Source organism: Ovis canadensis, chromosome 17 (assembly GCF_042477335.2).
Source record: "Ovis canadensis isolate MfBH-ARS-UI-01 breed Bighorn chromosome 17, ARS-UI_OviCan_v2, whole genome shotgun sequence".
NCBI classification, from domain to species: domain Eukaryota; kingdom Metazoa; phylum Chordata; class Mammalia; order Artiodactyla; family Bovidae; genus Ovis; species Ovis canadensis.
In genome coordinates this window covers 64,931,791-64,952,359 of record NC_091261.1, presented here as the reverse complement: position 1 = coordinate 64,952,359, position 20,569 = coordinate 64,931,791, and the positions used below count along the sequence as shown (strand labels likewise).

Below are 20,569 nucleotides of genomic sequence, written 5' to 3'. Positions count from 1 at the left end.
GCACTCATCGTCCATAGAGACTCTTTCAGATCATTCCATTGAGTCCCACATTTATGTACCTGGTGTGCGCCAGTGTTGCACTAGGTTCTGGGGATTTGCAGTGGGAATTTATTAAATATGAACAAGGGCTTTGGTTTCTGACTGTGCCGAGTTCCAGCTCTAGCTCTGAAACTTACTAGCTGTGTGACCTTAAGCAAACAACCTAGCCTCTCTGTGTCTCACTTCATCTGTAAAATGGGTGTGATAGGAATAGCACATAATTCCTAGGATTGTCTTGGGGATTCAGAGATAATTTTTTGACACATACAAAGAAAAGGAGTGCAGTTTTTTGTTTCGTTTTTCTCCTCTAGCATGCATCAGAAGATGATATGTTTTATTTGTATTTTTGTTTTTTGTCTGTCTGGCTTACTAGATGACTCTCCATGAGAAAAGCCTTGTCTTTCTTGTTCACCCCTGATTCTCCCCCGGAACAATGCCTGGCCCAGAGGAGGTGCTCCATAAATGTTTGTCTGCTGAATGAATCGCTGTCTTTCATATTCCTGCTTTAATTGCCATTCCGATGATGTGCCTTGGAGGAGCCCAGAGTCTCATGGACTCTGGGGAGAGCTACCATGACTTTGACAGCCAGCTGTTCACAACGGTGCTGTGCATCAACTTCGAACGTCGCCAACTGGGCTCTGTGCCCTGGGCTGACACTTGTTTGTCTTCTTGCGAACAGAGTTACAGCACGGGAGGGTAAGTTGGTGGCTGGGGAAAGCTGAGTGAGCAACTGCGCCAAGCAGGGGGGATCTCTGAACCTTAACGCCTCCAAGCCAGCCGCAGGGAGGCCTCGGGTCCATGTGGAAGGAGCCTGGGCCCCACCACTTTTGGGCCCCGGGGGGAACACCGGTTTTGAGACCGGATGCCAGGGTGGCACAATGATCTCGATATTTCGGGCTGGGAATTCGTGCATTTTGTGTGCCTTGAGAGACAAAATTAATTTCTCTGGCGGGAGGGAAACGGCTTTGCAAACTGTAAAGCGCTGCAGGAAAAAAGCAGTTAAATGAAAAGGTCAGGATCCAAAAGAGCAGATGCGTTTGCTGAGTGTAACTGCACTTTCAAACCCAGCTAAGACGACACGCAGCCCCCGGAGGTGGCACATTTTGGAGGGATCTCCTGGAGAGAGATTATATGTGGAGACTGAGAAGCCGAGGGAAATTGACCAAAGTTTTCAGGGGTATCTGCAGAAGTGGGGACCCGACTGCAAACCTGCAAATTCTCCTTTATCTGCTGCACACGCTCGCTCATCTTCGCTCTGGCCGGAATCAGGGTAAACCGTTCCGATGATTATATAACTTCGCGAGTTCAAGAAAGATAATCCAGAGAGAGATGATGAAATTTTTTTGAGGGTAGATTAAAAAGAATTTTTTTCCCCAAATGTAAGTTACAGAGTGCACAAAAATGTGCATACAAATACCCATATTTCCACCACTCAGAAAGAATAACCTAACATTTTTATTTATCTGGGAGAGGACTTTTTAAATTAACCATCAAATGTATCTTTCCCTCCCCCCTAAATTCTAGCAAATTTGAAGCCAAAAAGAGTCAACCTATTTCACTGTTCACCTCTACCACAGATTTATCTTAAGGGGAAATTCCAGGACACCCAAATTCCCTCCGTGGGCTTTTCACATGGCCAGGTCTGCAAACACTTGGCCGCAGTGAACAGTGTCCTGCGGAGCCCGCAACCCTCGAGTGCACAGATGCATCTTCTCCCCCATCCCCAACTCCCGCGTTCAACTTTGCAACTCACGCTCCCGCCAGGGGGCCTATTTGCTCGGCCCGTTTGGCGGAAGGATTCCGCGCGCGAGCGCATTTACGCTCAACCGTCTCTTCCCATTCCCGCGTTCTGGCCCCGCCTCCTTCAATCTCCCTGGCCCCGCCCCCTCCCGGGTGCCCTATGGCCCACAAAGAAGTCCCGGCCGGACCGCTGCACTCCCCCGCGCGCATTCGTGCGCCGCCCGAGGCTGGCTAAGGAGTCGGCGGCCATTTTGTTCTTCTCGTGGTTCCAGTGGGGAGAGAAGGAGGAAGCAGGGAGCGGGGCGGTTGGGGGGAACCCACCGCGGCTTCTGCCACCGCCGCCACCACCACCATCTCTGTGCCCGTGGCGTGGGAAAGGAGGTGTGAATCCCGGGCGCGAGCCGGCGGCGGCGCCGCTGCGGGAAGGTCGGCGGTGGGAAGGCGATGGCGGATATAGATAAACTCAACATCGACAGCATCATCCAACGGCTGCTGGAAGGTGAAGGGGGCGGCGGGCGGCTCCGGAGACTCGCGGGGGAGGGGGATTTGGGAGGCCTGTTGGGCTTGCTGCGCCGAGACGAGTGAGCCCCGCGAGTTCGCCCGCGGGCCGGGGACTGCCGCGGGAGGGAGGTTGCCCGGCGTTCCGCGCTTGGCCCAACCTGCGGACCCTCCTGGCTCCGCTCATTCATTGCTTGAGGGTGCAGCCTTTCTCCTGGCCGTGAAATTTGAAAACTCCGCTCCCCACCCCCACGTTTCCGGTACGTACCCCCGTGCGCCCGGCACTCCGGACCAATCTTTGGAGAATATTGGGGGCCCCAGTCCAACCTACTGGACTGCTCTTTCCGAACTTCGTGGTTCTCAATCTTTTGGAAAGCAATAAGATGCGGATATGGATTTCACCAAGCTTGAGGGCTTCTTTCCTAGCCTGCTTATTTTTATTTTTTTGTGAGGCTTGGGGTCGGGGGCCCAGTTACTTGTTACTCGGTAACGAACGTTCATTCTCAGAGAGATGTTGGAACCTGTCTTCTTCTACCCTCCCAGATATTCTTTTTAAGTTGTCTTTATCCCGGGGAAGTCTCCGCGCTCTTTTCTGAACCTGCCTCTGAATCGTGAAACCGGCAGTGATGACAGTTTCGTTAGGATCTTTCCAATGTGCCAAGCTCTGTTAAGCGCTTTGCGTTCACTGACTGCATTTTGCTGTCTTTTAGTCGCATCCGACTTTTCGATCCTATGGACTTCAGCGTGCCAGGTTTCCCTGTCCTTCACTATCTCCCGGAGCTTGCTTAAACTCATGTCCGTTGAGCCGGTGATACCATCCAACCCAACCATCTCGTCCGCTTCTCCTGCTTTCAGTCTTTCCCAGCATCAGGGTCTTTTCTAATGAGTTGTCTCCAGTACTTTGCGTGTGTCGCAAAAATCATATTAGCCATGCTTCTAAAGCGCTTACTGTGTGTAAGGCATTTTTTGGAGCTCTTTACACAGATTTCATGTAATACACCAGGTAGATGCCTTTTTTTCCTGACTAAGACCCAGAGAAGTGTAGTCACTTAACCAGTTAGTGACAGTCAAGTTTCAAACCCAGGCAGCCAGGAATTCAACGTCATTCAAGTCACCCTATGTGTGAAGGAAGGTGTCCAGTGGTTGAGCAAAGGTTAAAATAAATCTTCAGTTTTGACTGACCTAAAACTCCTGAGGTGTCTTGCGATTGATTTCTATTGATGTGGGATGGGAGAGGGATGAAGTTCGGATTTTAAGGAGAGACACTGAAATAAAATCACCCACCACCCCTGAATTCTAGAGCACATCTATTATTAATAACGTCTAGTTCCTAACTTTGAAAGAATTCAGATCCTTTTCTTGAGTGTTGGATAATGTAGATTTGGCTGAGTTTTAACTGCATTTTTGCCTTTATATTCTAAAATATTGTTGGACTGTAAATGCTCAGAGATGGAGTCGAGCGTAAACAGTTGGACAGCTCTGATGTTAGAATTTACAGATCTTTTAAGTCATGAGAATGAAACTTCATCTTTTCTTAATCTCTGTTAAGGTTTTTTCCTTTTATAGTGTCTCAAAAGAAAAACTCGTTAAATGAGCCCCTGAAATGTCACTGCCATTTGTGGATGAAAACCTTGTTGTTCATTCAGTATCTGCCGTTTATTAGAAGAATCACACTTTTAATATTAGTTGATATAGTTCTTTGGTTTATGTGAGACAGCAGTGGGTCAGAAACGGATTAAAACAATTTGCTGTAGGAAAAGAACTTAAATTTTTTTCATTCAAAAATTGTAAATTCTGCATGTCTATGCAGGGACATGTGTGGCTTTATTTCTTTGAGAAAGCTGGAAAAAATGGAAGCTGTGGATTAGAAACAGAATTTTAAGATTAGTTAGGTCTTAATTGTGGGGTTGCCCATAACTTTTATATTCATATAACATCTTGTTAATTTTAATCTTATTTTTTAAATTGTGCTAAGGAATTTGCGTTGATTAACCTGGATCATTTACAGTGAGATCAGTCATTATTTCTTAATAGTTTCTATACATGTTATGTTGTGCTGGAAAACCAGGTTTTTTTAACATTTCATTTTTTTTCATTGAAATTAGTAAAGCAGTGCATTTTCAGTCCTCGGGAATAAACTAGCTGCTCAACATTCTTAACGTTGTTTTTTTTTTTTTCTCGTCAATGTTAGATTGGCAGAGAAACTATTGAAAATGATCTATTGAAGATATATATGTATATCTTTCCAGGGTAGAAGATGTTGATAAGTTTTGTGATTTTTTTTTTAATGCCTCGCAAAGTTTTTCCTCTAAAAATTTTCATTAAGATTTAAGTATATCTGAAGATGGAGGGAATGTGAGTTTTATGACCTTTTTAGAATTTTTTACATTTTCAGAATTGTCTAAGGTGGAGGACTATACAAGCTAGTTGAGAAGTAGCTCAGTGATAGTACTAAAAAGACCATTCAAAAGTGAAGTCTTATCTAATGAAACGTCTTGCTTTAGGTTTTAGTCACTACAGCTTTGCAGTTATTTGCTACTCTAAACTTTCAGATTTTCTTTAAGGAGGCAACATTCTGCCACCCACCCAGGAAGGTCTGCCTTGCAAGTGATAAAACCTTGAGATTGTCACTCTTGTGTGTTATTGATGTTCACTTGCTTAAATGCATGGTAAAACTTTGGATTTAGAGAATAAACCAGCTGCTGATTTGTCTGGTAGTCCTACTGTGTTGGAGAAAAATGAGATTAGAGTCAGATTAGCTTTGTAAATGATCTCATACAGAGAATGATTGATGGCTAGTGGTTTTCTTGCAAAGCAGACAGTTGTAATTTCGAGTCCTGCTTTGAGAGAAGCATCTCACCTCTGAGAATGGTGGTTGTCAAACTGCAGGACTGTGTCAGGCTCTGCACAATTGCTTGATTTGCATTAGTGATTTAAATGTGACTTCTGTCCTGGCCCTATGAATATAATCCTCTAATTTGTAAAAGTAATCCCTGTGTTTAGTTTTTTGATGTGAAATGAAACATGTTTGTATTGTAATGTTAAAAAAAAAAGACAGTGGTCCCTGGTCCTGAAGATAATAAAGGACAAACATAATGACACAAGAAAAAAATTCTCAAAATGCTGACCAAGGAAAACAAAAATAATCTTTCTTAATGAGTTTACACATCAGATCATTTTAACAATTAGACGCCTTTCTTGGGATTAATGATCATAGGGCATTTTGTTGATAAAGACAGTAATCGTAAAGTTGTGTGTTACTAATACCCTCAACTTCCAAGAAGCCTGTATTGTGAGGACCTCCCTCTCCCCTCCCACATGTCAACTGTATGCTGCATTCTGTCCTACAGGTAAGAAGAGAAAGGTCTTAGAGCTGTGATCTGCAGCTTGCACCAGTCCTAAACTGCAGCTGGGGAAGGGCTGCTCTCTGTGCCCACTGCCCTCTCGCCTGACCGTAGCAGGAGGAAGCAGTGAAATCTAACAGGATGGGGTGTGTCACTCTGTGATGCTTGAGGGAATGTAAACTGCGGGAGCAGGCAGGCTTTCCTCCTCCAAGCTGGGGGAGTGGATGCCAGGCTGCACCATGCATTAATGGCACATCCACCGTAGAGGTTGGTGAGATTGTTCTGTATCTGTGAAACTGCAGGCATGTGCCATTGCCATTCAGTCTGCCTGAGTAGGTGAGGGTTACTGATATTGAAGCAGGGAGATGATATGCAGACTTGGTCACTTCACTCAATTTACTCTCAAGGGTGTTAGTAGACCTTGAACACTGGAATGTGAAGGAGATAATACCCTGATAGGAATCGCTGTGTAAATGAGGAAACTGAAAAGTCTTAATTCAAGAACAATGTACAGAATTCTGGGGCAAATTTTGTATGTTCTAGGATCAGACCACTGTATCCAAAGCATGTAAGAATAGATGATTTACTTAATGGTCTTGATGTTTTATCTGCAATCTCCAATTTCACCGCCCCCGCCCCTCGGCTTACTGGCATCCCTCATCTAGAGGAGATTGTCTGTTACTAATATTAAGGCTTATGAAAATGCCACTCAGTACAAATGTAGGGTCAGATGTCAAGTCTAATCAAGCGTAGGTGGTTAGACTGTAGAGAGTTAAAGATTTTTCAATGAATTGTCTTCACTCTAGGTGTAGAAAACTCCAGGTTCTTCATTGACAGCAATAGACAGTGTTTTGCAGCTACATCCTGATTGTATATATGCCTTGAGAAAATTGATGTCACCTTTAAATGCCCAAAGTATCACACCAGCAGTTAGCAAAGTCAAGGTGGGAGAGGGCGGCTTAGAAATTAAAATGGCCAAAAAGTGGATGTCTTCCTGCTGGTGACTTTGCAGTGAAACTGAATGGTTCTTGATTAACTTTTTTGTGGCTTACAGTTTTTGTAGCAAAGACCTCAGTTGTTTGTGGGAAAGTTTTGATGTTAGATACTCAGTGTTTTTTGTTTGTTTTGGTTTGAGATTTTATTTTCCTAAATTTGTCAAATGTTGTGAGGTTATTGTCACTAGAATAAATATGATGTGGCATATTGTTAAGATTACCACCTTTTAATAGGATTTTCTTATTAGCAAAATCTCTGTTGACTTATTTTTATACTGGTTGTGCCAATTTTAGATTTTAAAACTTGATTATAATTGAGCTGAGGCTTTTTGGTGGGTATGCTATTCCTTTTCTGTGACCTTCTTTCAACAATTAAGGGGCAAGAGGAATACATGCTTATCCCTCATAAGTAATCCCAAAGTTGTTATTGTTGCTAAGTCACTTCAGTCGTGTCCGACTCTGTGCGACCCCATAGACGGCAGCCCATCAGGCTCCCCAGTCCCTGGGATTCTCCAGGCAAGAACACTGGAGTGAGTTGCCATTTCCTTCTCCAATCCCAAAGTAGTCTTAAGTTATTTCAAGTTTTTATCAGTTTGTTTAGTATAAAATTGCATAGGAGTTTTTATCATGTGCTCATGTGAGTGATTTGCCAGATAAATAAATGATGATATAAGGTAGAACAGAACAGTCTTTGCTGGTAACAGCCCTAATGCAGTTTTCTGAATCTGCCGTTTTAGCCAGATAAAAGCTTTTACTCAAAAGTTGACATTTGGGAATTCCCTGGCCATCCACTAGTTAGGACTCCAAGCTGTCTCTGTCGAGGGCAATCCCTGGTCAGGAAACTAAGATCTGCAAGCCTTGAAGTGCTGCAAAAAAAAAAAAAAAAAAAAAAGTCACGTGCCTAAGACCTAAGGACCATTTTAATGTACCAGTCACTAATCTATATATGTCCGCTGTGCCTGCTGATTTTATTTCCTTACAGTATATAGCACCTGGACTTCCTAGAAACATTCTGCCTGGAAAATGAAATTCTTTTGGAATATTTTGGATCTCATTGGCAATTGTTGAAGTAACTTCATACATGCAGTTTGAACTGCTACTTAGGAAGATATCATTAGGAGACAACTCATGAGCTTCCCACCTTGGGGCTCTCTTGTTTACGTCTCTTCCGTCCTCCACAGCACAGTGAGGGCTGAAGTGGGCAGTGTTGCTGCTGCTGCTGCTTAATCACTGAGTCCTAGCTGACTGTTTGTGACCCCGTGGACTGTAGCCTGCCAGGCTCCTCAGTCCATGGGATTTACCAGGCAAGGGTACTGGAATGGATGGCCATTTCCTTCTCCAGGGGATCTTCCCAATCCAGGGGTCGAACCCAAGTCTCCTGTGTTTCCTGCTTGGCAGGTGTATTCTTTACCGCTGAGCCACCTGGGCAGCCCTGAAGTGCAGAGTGACTGATGTGTATTGAGCAGCACTGTACTGTTTGCATTTTTTCTTCGTAGCTAATAGCGATAAAATAGATATGCAAGCCTTTGTCTTTTTAATGGTGTTGAAGATGTTGTCCCTAAGATAAACGTTTAGTTTTACAATTTTTATAGAGGGGTAGTTCTCGGTGCAGAATGTATAATAATCTGCAGTTGCCTAGTTTGTCTTATCTTCTGAATCCTGTACTAGAATGTAAACCTCTCAAGAAAAGGGACAAAGTTCTTGTCTCGCCTGTTGCCAGAAGAGGATGTCCAGCATCTATCACCGGTTGTGGCAGGTAGTAGGGGCCCAGCAGCTATTTTGTTGAATATTTGCGTAAAGCATGGTAAAAATGAATATTGATAGTCTTAACAAGTAGATTGCATTAATTTTTAATGCTTCCTGTGTGTAAGGATGCCTTATGATTTTTATACTCATCAAATTTTTCTTAAGCACCAATGACTGTATAGAGGTTTAGTAGTTTGTTCTATAAAATTTCTTTTGGTTTAGAAGTATAATGAAAACAAATTCTTTTTTTTTTTTTTTTTTAACTTTTTTGTCTTTGTTATTGCTTATGAACTTACAAAATGGCAAAAAACAGTTGTGTGCTGTTTACTTGCTTTCATTTGTTTTCTTACTAAGTTTCTAAGTTAATGCCATATTTTTTAAACATATTTTCAAGACGAAGAACAAATTCTTAAATGGGAGAGTGGTCTGGTGGAAGCACCACTTAAGAGCTAGAGTCAGCTGGGGCCTGGTGTCCTCCTTACAGGCTTTATGACCTTGGACCAAGTCACTGAGCCTCTTCCAGCCTGTAACACAGAGAAGTGACAGTGTCTGACTTCATGGGATTGTTGTATTGAATGGCACTGTAAATAAAGCCTCCTAGTGCAGCAACCCAGCACATGGGAAGTGCTCCCTAGGTGTTAGCTATGACTAGTACATGATTCTGTATGGTGGACCCTGAAAATAGTGAAGTAGATTGCTTATCCTGTCAGCTAATAGACCATCTCTAAGAAATGCCTGCTGTATTCACCTAGACTGCCAAAACCCATTTTGAAATCTTTATTTTCTGTTAGATAAATTTTAAAGAGTAATCCTAAGTTTTCACAACTAGAAAAATACTATAGTAAAGCCTATAAGAATGATACTGTTGCTTTGTAATTTGAAAACACAGACATGGTTTTTGTTCTTTTTTTTTTTTGGCTAATCAGTGTATAGTCTGGGGTGCATGCTAATTGTCATGCCACAAATGAACGAAGATTTATTCAGACTTTCATTCATGCAACAGATTTTGAGTACCTACTGCCTTGGCTATGGGCATGTACACTGCAGGGCTAGTGCTGTGGTCCTGAGGTTTACATTCTACCAGGATGAATAGATAGAGGTGAACTGGCAATTATAATACAGTGTGTGTGCTGGACGGTGTTGGGAGAGCATTTCAGAAAGCATAAAGCCGGCTTGTTAAGGGGAGAGACGATCGCTAAGAGGGGTTTTCCAGTGTGAGGTGGTATCTAAGCAGTCTCGGAAGATGAGCAGGTATTTGCCAGTTAGTAGATGGTTTTGATGGAGTTTCTGTTTATATAGTTTTATTTCTTGAGCTAATTGTTGGGAATTTAAGAAGCTTTGTGACTGTGTTTTTAATGAGCACTGTTCAGACATAAACTGAATCCTGATTTGTTCTGGAAAAACTATTTAATCCTCAGTCCACATTAGGGACACTTTTTATAATTGTTAGTGTTGCATGGAGCTCTGCCAGGTACTGTGTGATGACTTAGAGGGGTGGGATGAAGATGGGAGGGTGTGAGGAGATAAGTGTATACCTATTGCTGAGTCGCAGTATTATACAGCAGAAATTAGCACAACGTTGTAAGGCAGTTATCCAATTAAAAATAAATTTTAAAAAATTGTTAGTATTGTTCTTTACTAATCTCTGTGCTCTGATACTTCAGGGACAGTCATATTAAGAAAACTAAAATTATCATGAACTATGTCTAAAGGTTGTAGTTGGAAGTCTCCAAACGAGTAAAATGTGTATTAGCAGCACCGATTTAATCTGATAGCATTCATATTAAAAGTATGGCTTGTGTTCCCTATAGGTATAAGTCTTCTAAAAGACCTAGAGTGGGCTGTTCCCTTACAAGTGTGGGCCTCTGCTGAAAAAGGTTCCCTTTGAAACCAGAAGTGTTTAGGAGTCCCCTAGCCAAAAATAAAGTTTCCTGTTGGGCAGTATGCCCAACCTTCTGGCTGACTTGTGGTAAAATCACTAATGATTGGGGTTTTCTGGCCAATAAAGCAACGATCCCACGATCTTTCCACTGTGAGGGTTTCTTGAGTTCTCTCCTGTGTGTGTCTGAAAGAAAAAATTACTTTGGTTCTGGAAAAAAGTCGGTTTTGTTTCACAAACAACCCAGTTGCTGTTGTATTGTGTATGTGTCCATTTAGTGTAGTCCCTCAAAGATTATTCTTACTGTGCTTTCCCTTTAGTCGATTCTTGTTTCTTAATATTTGATGAGCATGAGACTGGTGGTCACTTAGTTCAGTTACATGTTTTGGAGTCCAAAGAGGTGGTTTGCTCAAGACTATAAAACCAATACAGAAACTTGGTTTCTAGTTGCCAGTCCAATGCACTCAGCATTTTCTTTTCACTGTACCCTCTAAGAGTTTAACTCTTTCCCCTTGTCATCCTTCCTTATTTACTGTCTTTCATTGAAAAAAAATAACACCCTTCCATTTCTGCTCAGCTTCTTTCCTCAGAGAATTTCATTTCAGTGGCTATTCAGGCTGAAAGAGGGCTTCCCCTAAGACAGTATTTTTCAAATTTGGGCACAGCCCTTTTTAATAGAAAAAAAAAAATCTCGGCAGATACCAGGATTTTTTTAACTTGCAATTTTTATTACTCTGTAATGTTACTTAGATATTTACAGAACAAAGCTAGATAAAAACCAGTTAACCATATTGCTCTTGTTTATCATTAGGCTAGATGATTTTGAATTTGAATATAAAGCCTTCAAAACTGATAAAGTTTAAATTAACAACATTGATTTAATCTGCTTATCACTTTATATTGGGTTTAATGGTAGAAAGATGTAGGCTTAGTTCTGTACTTAGTCTGGTTCTGTGTTTTTGCTTCAGTTCTAGTTCAGAGAATGGCTCCTTTCATGAATCCTTTGTACAAAACAAGTGTTAAAATTTTGATTGGAATCTGATGGTAATCAGTCCCCATATTTAACCAGACCCTGGCACTTCATAAGGGGCTTCCCTGGTGCCTCCCTGGTGACTCAGATGGTAAAGAATCTACCTGCGATACAGGAGACCCAGGTTTGATGCCTGGGTTGGGAAGATCCCCTGGAGAAGGGCATGGCCACCCACTCCAGTATTCTTGCCTGGAGAATCCCATGGACAGAGGAGGGCTGCAGTCTGTGGGGTTGCTAAGAGTCAGACACGACTTAGAGACTGAGCAGCAAGAGCAGCCACTTCATAACTGTAAGATTAAGGTAAATTTAGTAATGCAGTGCTCCTTGTTATTTATTACCCTGGAAAAGGAAATGGCAGCCCACTCAAGTATTCTGGAAAATCCCATGGACAGAGGAAGGAACCTGGCAGGCTGCAGGCCATGGGCTTGCACAAGGTTTGGGCACGGCTTGACGACTAAATAACAGGCAGTGCAGTGCTGTTTGTTATATGCTTAATAACTGTCTAATCTGTTGCAACTAGAGTCAAAACAGAATTTCATTTCTTACTGCTACCTACCTGCTGATAAATGAATTATTATAAGGCCAGAGGAAATCTTGTGCTTCACTTTGATAGTGAGTAGAACTCGAGTCTTCTGATGTGATGTGTGCTGTGCCCTGATCTCTTCCTCCTTTTTCTCAAGTTTTACCTGTTCCAGTTCTAGGAAACTATTCTCACAGCAAACGCTGACATCCTTTGCCCTGTATAGACATGAGTGTATTCACAAATTCAGGCCTAGGAGGTTGCATAGCAAAATACCCACAACAAGCATACATGGTGTTTTAATGAAAAACAGCACAGTAAATTTTTTTTCACAAGATAGATCTTGGATCATGGGGAGAGACCTGTGGTCCTCTGAAAAACACTGATTGAGAGGGAGAGATCCTGAGCATTTCCAATCTCATATTTTAAAACAAGGACTTGTTAGAACTGACTGAGTAACATGACAGTCTCTAAGACCTCCTGCTCTACAAATACTGATTCATTTATAAGGCTGGAGAAGAGAAGATGATGGGAGGCAAAAAGAGCTGATCTGGTGAGTGGGGTGCAGGTGAACAAGGCCAGTTGTTACAAGTGTCCTGAAGATTACGCCTAAAAGCCTATGTTCTTGTCTCCTCTTTATTTAAAGCTTGTGCCTTTTCATATATGTTTAATTTTTATATGAAATCTTACTTTGACTTCACTTGACTAAATTGGGGTTTTTCTCCCCCTACAGTGAGAGGGTCCAAGCCTGGTAAGAATGTCCAGCTACAGGAGAATGAAATCAGAGGACTGTGCTTAAAGTCCCGAGAGATCTTTCTCAGTCAGCCTATCCTGCTAGAACTTGAAGCACCACTCAAGATATGTGGTAAGTTTCGGTGCACTGTTTCCTTTGGTTATGTGATTAATTGACTGAGTCAATGGTATATGTAGATGGTGTATAGATGATATTATGTTAGCCAGTAGAATTATGTACTGTTTATGAATAACCTAGAATTACATTATATAATTGTAGCTTTAGAATAAATACCTCTAATGGACCGAGTTTACTTAGATGTGCTTCAAAATTTCTTAAAATTATTTTGCTAAAGAAATACAAACATTGCAGAAGAAAGGAACGGAAACAGAAAGGAGAGCTAGGAAAAGGCCTGAACCTATGTATAAGCTTAAAGCAAAGGAACATTCTCTGGCAGTATCTAGCAGGGAGACATAGAAAGCCAGATGTGTTGGTGGGTGTAGTGTGTGTGTGTGTGTGTGTGTGTTTACCTTTGTTCACGTGGGGTCAGGGCTTGTTAAGAGTGCATCACTTCTGCTGGCACGGTCCCTAGAGACGGAGCTGTTGGACATCTGATACTGATCAGCCAGCCTGAAAGGGAAACCGTGTTACTTGGCACGAAGGCCTGCCTAACCATTAATAATCTGCTCTGCAAAATAAATTATTAATTACTTGAGTTTTGTGTGTGATTCTGATATACACTTAAAATTTTCACTAAGCTCTGTTGGACTAAATAAATACTACACAACAGTGGAAATTAGTTATGTGGGTGGTTTGAACTATACAAATGAAGACACTGTATAATAAAATTCTTGCTTCTAGGTGATATCCATGGGCAATACTATGATTTGCTTCGACTTTTTGAGTATGGTGGTTTCCCGCCAGAAAGCAATTACCTGTTTCTTGGGGACTATGTGGACAGGGGAAAACAATCACTGGAGACTATCTGCCTCTTGTTGGCTTACAAAATCAAATATCCCGAGAATTTTTTTCTTCTCAGAGGAAACCACGAATGTGCCAGCATCAATAGAATTTATGGATTTTATGATGAATGTAAGTACTTTCTACAGGAAGATTTTCTTACATTGAGATAGATGGTCATAAACTGAACATGTTTCTGTGAGGATTTGTGAGAGTTTAGATGTAGTGTTGCCATTTTTCGTGCTTACTATTTCGTTGACTAGTTTTTGTCCTGGCTTCTTTCTTGTGTTAAAAAAAATTAACATTCGTTACAGTATGATAATGCCCTGGATTCTTGTATGATGTGATGATTAGATTAGGAAATAGAGATAACAGTGGTGATTTCTTTTAAGGTAATTGTGAATAGTTGCAGATAATTTTTAGTACAACTCTGAGAACCTGTCCAAATAGATAGCTTTGTTTTTGATAACTTTATTGAGATAAAATTTCATCCATTGTAAGTGTACAGTTGAGTGAATTAAATTGATAGAATGACACAAGCATCACCACAGTCATGTGTAAGCACTAAGCTACTTTCTGTCTCTATAGGTTTGCTTTTTCTAGATGTTGCATATAAATGGAAACTTGGAATGTACAAATAACTTTCGTAATTTGTAATATAGTTCTTTTTCCTTTGGCACACCCACACAAGAAAAACAGTACTCACTATCTGAAATTGTGTGCTGAAAGGAGAAAACAGGGCAGCAAGGGGAAGCTAATTAAAAATATTTGAATAATTTATGCATTGTTTGACCCATTTTGAAGGTGCACTTTGAGTTGATAATTGACAGGAACAGGATTCCTAAAGCCTTGAAAATAATCAGTTTCAGTGGAGTTTTTATTGATGCTATTTAAGTAATTATAAATTAAAGAATTTTTTAAAATCCTTATCTCCATCTTCCTTTTGTATTCATCATTTCTGTGAGTGGGAGTGGTTAAGGAATTTGAATTACTAGCACTTGGCAGTATAATTACAAGACTGGTTTTGTCTCTGTGGCCGTACCCTAGACTATAATCATAACCTATAGTCTCGCAAGGTGTGGTGTACTCCGTGTCAGTTTCACTTGGATGTGTTCATCTAGTTTCTTTGTTAGAAGTACACTGCTAGAAAGGTTACCTTCATAATAAACGTAGTCCTCGTACTCACAGCCTCTCCCTTGACTGTATGTATGTGTGTAGTCCAACACCCAGTTCATAAGATGAGGCGGGAGAAAATCGACTCTACTTCAGTAAAATTTAAAAAAAAAGAATGAAGTGGGCGAGAAAGATATTTGATATTGACAACGAGTCAGAGAAGTGCTAGTAAGGCAGTCACTATTTAGGTAATGAAATGAGAGGCAGAGAATTTTATAACATTGTGTTTTAGGAATTCATTACAGGTACTACTGTTTAGAACAGTTTCCTTTTTATATAGCGGTTAGCCAATATTCTGAGGTTTTATTTGATAAAGTTCAAATTCACACAATCTCTTTGTTGTGATATACTTCCTAGTGTGTTGGCTACATCACTTTTGGCTTCTTTTTTATTAGAAGCCTTAATCATTGAGAAGGTCAGCATTGAATAGTATCAATTTTGACTCTTTGTCTTCAAGACTCATGTAATGAATGACCTTGTACTGCAGCTTTCCCCTCTCCCATCAGGGAGGTATAGTTTGCCACCCAGTCTATGGGCCTGAAAGTATCCTGACATAGGTGGCTTTCAGTGGATGGTTTACCAACGTAAGAAAACATTGATAATTTTGTTAAAATTGTACTGTATTGGAATTTTTTATTCAAATGTAGGTTTCCATGAAGGGATTTTATTTTATTTTATTTTATTTTATTTTATTTTATTTTATTTTTCCATGAAGGGATTTTAAAGCCACTGCTGAACGTGGTACTTTTTTCCTAAGTGTAGCAGGCACTCTGTGCTACCATTTCCTCCATTCCCCCTGCCCATGTTGTGACTGTAGTCCTGGAAAAGCTGAGGTATCTGTTGCTGGATAAAATGTGAATGTGTGTTACACTTTTCTGATGCCAGAGCTGTCTGGTCTGTGGTAATAGGAAACTGCATTAGGGGTTCTGGCTCAGAATCTGAGGATTTGGAAGCTTGAAGAGGCCTTGGCAGTTATCCAGGAATCTTTCTGGAGCCAGATGCTCCTGGCGGTCTGAGGTGGCCTTAGCGGGGAAATGTACAGAGGAAAGAAAGCAGCAGCCCGGGACTAAGTTAATAAGATGCTCAGGCAACAGGAGGAAGAATCTTAATTTTTGATGAAGAAGCCGACAGAGTGAGTTGTGAGTTGTTTCTTGGTCGCCTTTGGAAATGGAACCCACCTATGGTTTGAGAGTGGACAGAACAGACTATATTGCAGACAGAGTTGGTGCTATCAAATAATTGTTGAGGCTTAATGATAATCCTTAATCAGTATATCTGGAATTCTGTTTTCAGACTATTTTAAAATAGTGCATATGAAACTAAGTTGTTGCTTATAAATCATACATCTCTTAAATATTATATATATCTAATTCTCTCTTTTTTAATAAAAGCATAGTTTTTGAATATTGCCTTGGAGGACTTATCTTGAGGGTATGTATCTGCAGAACACCAGTCTCTCTTTTAACCATCCCAAAATTTCCACAGGTAAAAGAAGATATAACATTAAACTATGGAAAACTTTCACAGACTGCTTTAACTGTTTACCGATAGCAGCCATCGTGGATGAGAAAATATTCTGCTGTCATGGAGGTATGTGGGCTGATTTTAATTCCATGTAGATTTGGATTCTTCTAAAGGGTATACACTTTGACATTGATGAATTAACATTCGGATGACTTCCTCTGTGAGGTGACTCTCCTGTACTGCTGTGTTAAACCAGGAGTCCACTCTGGCACATCCAGGATCATCCGGATACAAGTCCAAAGTATGCAGTTGATTTGTTACAAAGACTTCTAGGCTCTGTAACAGTTAGTCTTGAAACTAGAGTAGAAAGTATTTTCGAATATAAAATAAACAATGTGCTATACCATAGACCCTATAGGATACTGAAAATGTGAATATACTTTCCCTTGGACTGTTTTTGGTCTTTTCCTTTCAGAAATTTCTCTTGACTTAGATGTTAAAAGTTATTTTGCTTGGTGATTGTACTTTATATGATGTAATTAAAATAGTAATGGCAAAGAGGATATCTTTTCATCTATGTCAGAAGTTAGACAACCATCAAAAAGCCAACTCGACTATATTTTAATAAAACCACTATCCTTGCCCTCCTTAGGTACTTATATACTGGTTTTGGTAGAGTTGGACATGTGATTTTTAAAGTCAGATTGAGAGCCAGTTATATCTGAGCTGGTTTGACTTTACAGTCCTTGGCCAGTGCATGTTTCTTAGAAAGCTTCATCACCTGAGTGTCTGCATCTTCTACGCCCGGTCACTACAGTGGTCATTAGGGTGCTCTGAATGTTGAAGTAACTTTCCTTGTCCTGTTCGGGCCCACACTGCCCCACAAATTAGTGCATGTAACAAGTTCCAGTGTCCCCCACCCCCCGTCCCTTTTTAACAAAAGCTAATAGGTAAGAAAAGATAACCAAAGAGTTCATGATTGAGTCTCTCTGAAGAGAAAGGGAAATATTAAAGTGCTGACTTCCCTTTTAAAATTGTGTTTTCTTCCATTTTGGTTTTTTCCCCCTCATTTAATAGGTTTATCACCAGATCTTCAATCTATGGAGCAGATTCGGCGAATTATGCGACCAACCGATGTACCAGATCAAGGTCTTCTTTGTGATCTTTTGTGGTCTGACCCCGATAAAGATGTCTTAGGCTGGGGTGAAAATGACAGAGGAGTGTCCTTCACATTTGGTGCAGAAGTGGTTGCAAAATTTCTCCATAAGCATGATTTGGATCTTATATGTAGAGCCCATCAGGTATTGATTTTGAATTTTACATGTACACTTAAGAGCATGTGTGTGAGCACAGATTCTCCTTGTTGATTTTGGTGGGTAGGTATTGCTTATTTATACAAAATGTCTCTGGAAATGACCTACAGGATATCAGGCTCAATGGGAAACTGAAGAGTGATTTTACTCACCTAAAGTTTGCACCCGTTCACATTGAAAACATTTTCTCTCCAAGGTGGTTGAAGATGGATATGAATTTTTTGCAAAGAGGCAGTTGGTCACTCTGTTTTCTGCGCCCAATTATTGTGGAGAGTTTGACAATGCAGGTGCCATGATGAGTGTGGACGAAACACTAATGTGTTCTTTTCAGGTAGAGGATGTTTTCAGCATTGTTTCCTTTTATTATGTCTGCATTTTATTGATTTTTTAAAAGTGCTAATTTCTGCCTATATTCATTTATGTGGAATAGACTGAAAAATTATTATTTTCCCTTAATTGGTGTTTGTCCTAGTTCAGTAATGAGTGAATTCCTTTTAAAAGAATGAAATGATCATAGAACTTTTGCCCCAAGTATTGAATTTAACTTTTTTCATATTATTTGAATACATTAAAATCATGAGACATTAAGTCTAAAGCTACAGTGTTAGTACCGTGTTCCGCTGAAATTAAACCACATGAAAGTAGCCCTCGCTGCCGTGCGCCAGGTGTGCCACGTGATGACTCAGTTCTCCCTCCATGTCTCTGTTTCTAAAAAACCTCTAGTGATTGACCGTGACATCATTTGGCCGTCACTTGGCACAAAAGAATCATTTACACATAAAGTCTGCAGTTTTTTTCTCATTCAATTACTATGATTAAACTTATACGACTTCAGGCTTACCCAATCATAAACAAAAACACAGCCACTGAAGTCAAGTCATCAGTTAACTGAATTAAAACAAGTGTTTTTGACTTTTTTTATTTTTAAATTATCAGGTCTTGCAACCCCCAGAGATTATGACATGATCCCCTAGGGGTTTGAGAAACACTATTCTAAAGAACTATATCCCCTGGGTCAGAAGGGATACCTAAAGATGTGACTTCAAAAAACTGTCATTTTATCCAGAGGCGAAACAGTTTGTCCAGATCATATATCATAGCGGTTTATAAGAGTATTTATTACCAAAATGTTTGTCAGCTTGGTTTGTGTTAGTATGCCAGTGGAGCTTTCAGAGTTGTTGGGTCAATTTTAAACAAACTTTCTGAACAAAAGATTTGAGTGAAATGTAAGACTTGAGGTTAAGTGTATTTCCTAAAATACACTGTCTTGAATCTTTGCAGATTTTAAAGCCTGCGGAGAAAAAGAAGCCGAATGCCACAAGACCCGTCACACCTCCAAGGGGTATGATCACAAAGCAAGCAAAGAAATAGATGTCATTTTGATACTGCCTAGTTGGGACTTGTAACATATAGTACATAACCTTCATTTTTAAAACTGTAATGTGTATTGGTCAGCTTGCTCAAATAGTGTTTGTGGGGCTCCCCTTTCCATTTTTGACTTAATGAATGGTATTTGCTGGTTATAACAGCAAATGAAAGATTCTCCACTCCCAAGGAAAAATGTTTTGTTTAGTTCCCTGTTCCTTTTACAGACAACATTAATGGTGTTAAAGCTGTACACTCAGGACAGTGTCCCCTGTCTAAGGGGTGAGTGTACAACTGATCTTTTTTTAATTCAGTACAGCCCATAAATAATGTAAATGCTCATTTTCTTTAGGATATAAAGAGAGCCCTAGGGTGCTCAATCTGTACATGTTATTGTCATAAAATGCATACTGTTGGATACAAACCACTGTGAACTTTTTTGTTTCAAAGGGATTGCTTTTTTTTTTCATTGTCTTATGTACAAACTAGTTTTTATAGCTATCAACATTAGGAGTAACTTTCAACTTTGCCAGCATCACTGGTATGTATATTTAATTAAAGCACACTTTCCCCTACGGTATACTTAAAATGACGATTAAAGCCATTATTTTAAATGTTTGTGACTTTTTTCCTGAAGCCAAAGTTTCTGTTGAAATATATATTGACACTCCCCTAAGTAAGTACAAGGTGGCATGGTTGTGTACACCTGTCACCTTTATGGGGATTCAAAAACAGGTTTTTGAGTTTGAATAGCAGTTAGTAACATAGTGCTGTTTAAGCTATTAATAATTAAAGTTAATTACATTTTGTATGATTTCCATATAGTCTATTCATTAAGTAATCTTTTTACAGTTACATCAGGCCTGAACCCGTCCATTCAGAAAGCTTCAAATTATAGAAACAATACTGTTCTATACGAGTGACCGATTATGCATTCTTTGGCCTACATTCTTTATTCTGCGATGAAGTTGAGGCTTATAAGTCAAAACAAAGGAACTAACTTACTATCCACCAGTTTATACAGAACTCACAGTATATGACTTTTTTAAACTAAGATCTGTTAAAAAGAAATCTGTTTCAACAGATGACCGTGTACAATACCATGTGGTGAAAATTAATTCAGACTTATTAAATGATGAACTTGTTAAATCCTCTCAGTGTCAATTTATCAGCACAATACACACAGGAGAACTGTTGATGGCATATTGAATAGATTTTAATGAATAAATTGCTCTGGAAACCACACAGTTTCAATTTGGATTTGTCTTCCTTCAAATAGTCTGTTTTCCAAAGATGGATTGTAATATGGATGCTCATTCTTCAAATTCTTATTGGATATAACTAAGTTTCTGAAGTAGAGAGATGAGATTGAGCTATTTAGGGAGGTGTGGGACTTGGTGAGTTGTGTGACATCATCTGTATCCATATTTTTTGTCTGGGTTTATTTGAACTTGGCAATAAAATTCAAGAGCTACTTTTTGAATTATTCTAAGTCAACCACCAGTGTTTTTATACACAAACCTTTGCTCTTTTCTCTCTTCCCTAATTCATATGAAACACAATGTTGTGTCCTACATTTTTCACAAGTGTGTTGAATGCATATTCATTTCTCTGGTACATTAAAAGTGGATGGAGAGTGTGTCATTTGAAAAGCACATTCTTCTATCAAAAACTGGTTGTCTCATAGGGAGCTGAAAGAGGACCACCTAGTGGGGATTGTTTGAACCAGCATTTGCTTGTGGGAGAAAAGAGCATAGTTTGTACTGCAAG

General features: G+C 40.1%; 1 protein-coding gene across 1 annotated transcript; it reads left to right on the top strand.

Annotated features, from left to right (window-relative positions):
• The first annotated feature begins 1,920 nt into the window (after positions 1–1,920).
• PPP1CC (protein phosphatase 1 catalytic subunit gamma) lies at positions 1,921–20,042 on the top strand. The gene is made up of 8 exons (XM_069557870.1): positions 1,921–2,278; positions 12,525–12,656; positions 13,386–13,616; positions 16,143–16,247; positions 17,199–17,422; positions 17,631–17,765; positions 18,716–18,776; positions 19,652–20,042. Exons 1-8 carry the CDS (start codon positions 2,224–2,226, stop codon positions 19,720–19,722), a joined length of 1,014 nt encoding a protein of 337 aa, XP_069413971.1. The 5' UTR covers positions 1,921–2,223; the 3' UTR covers positions 19,723–20,042.
• The last annotated feature ends 527 nt before the right edge of the window (positions 20,043–20,569 follow it).

What these genes read in the sequence shown, in the direction of transcription:
- PPP1CC (XM_069557870.1), top strand. Translation starts at nt 2,224, where the DNA reads ATGGCGGATATAGATAAACTCAACATCGACAGCATCATCCAACGGCTG. An exon ending in TTATGGATTTTATGATGAAT is followed by an intron (nt 13,617 to 16,142) that starts GTAAGTACTTTC and finishes AAATTTCCACAG; the next exon opens with GTAAAAGAAGATATAACATT. An exon ending in AATATTCTGCTGTCATGGAG is followed by an intron (nt 16,248 to 17,198) that starts GTATGTGGGCTG and finishes CTCATTTAATAG; the next exon opens with GTTTATCACCAGATCTTCAA.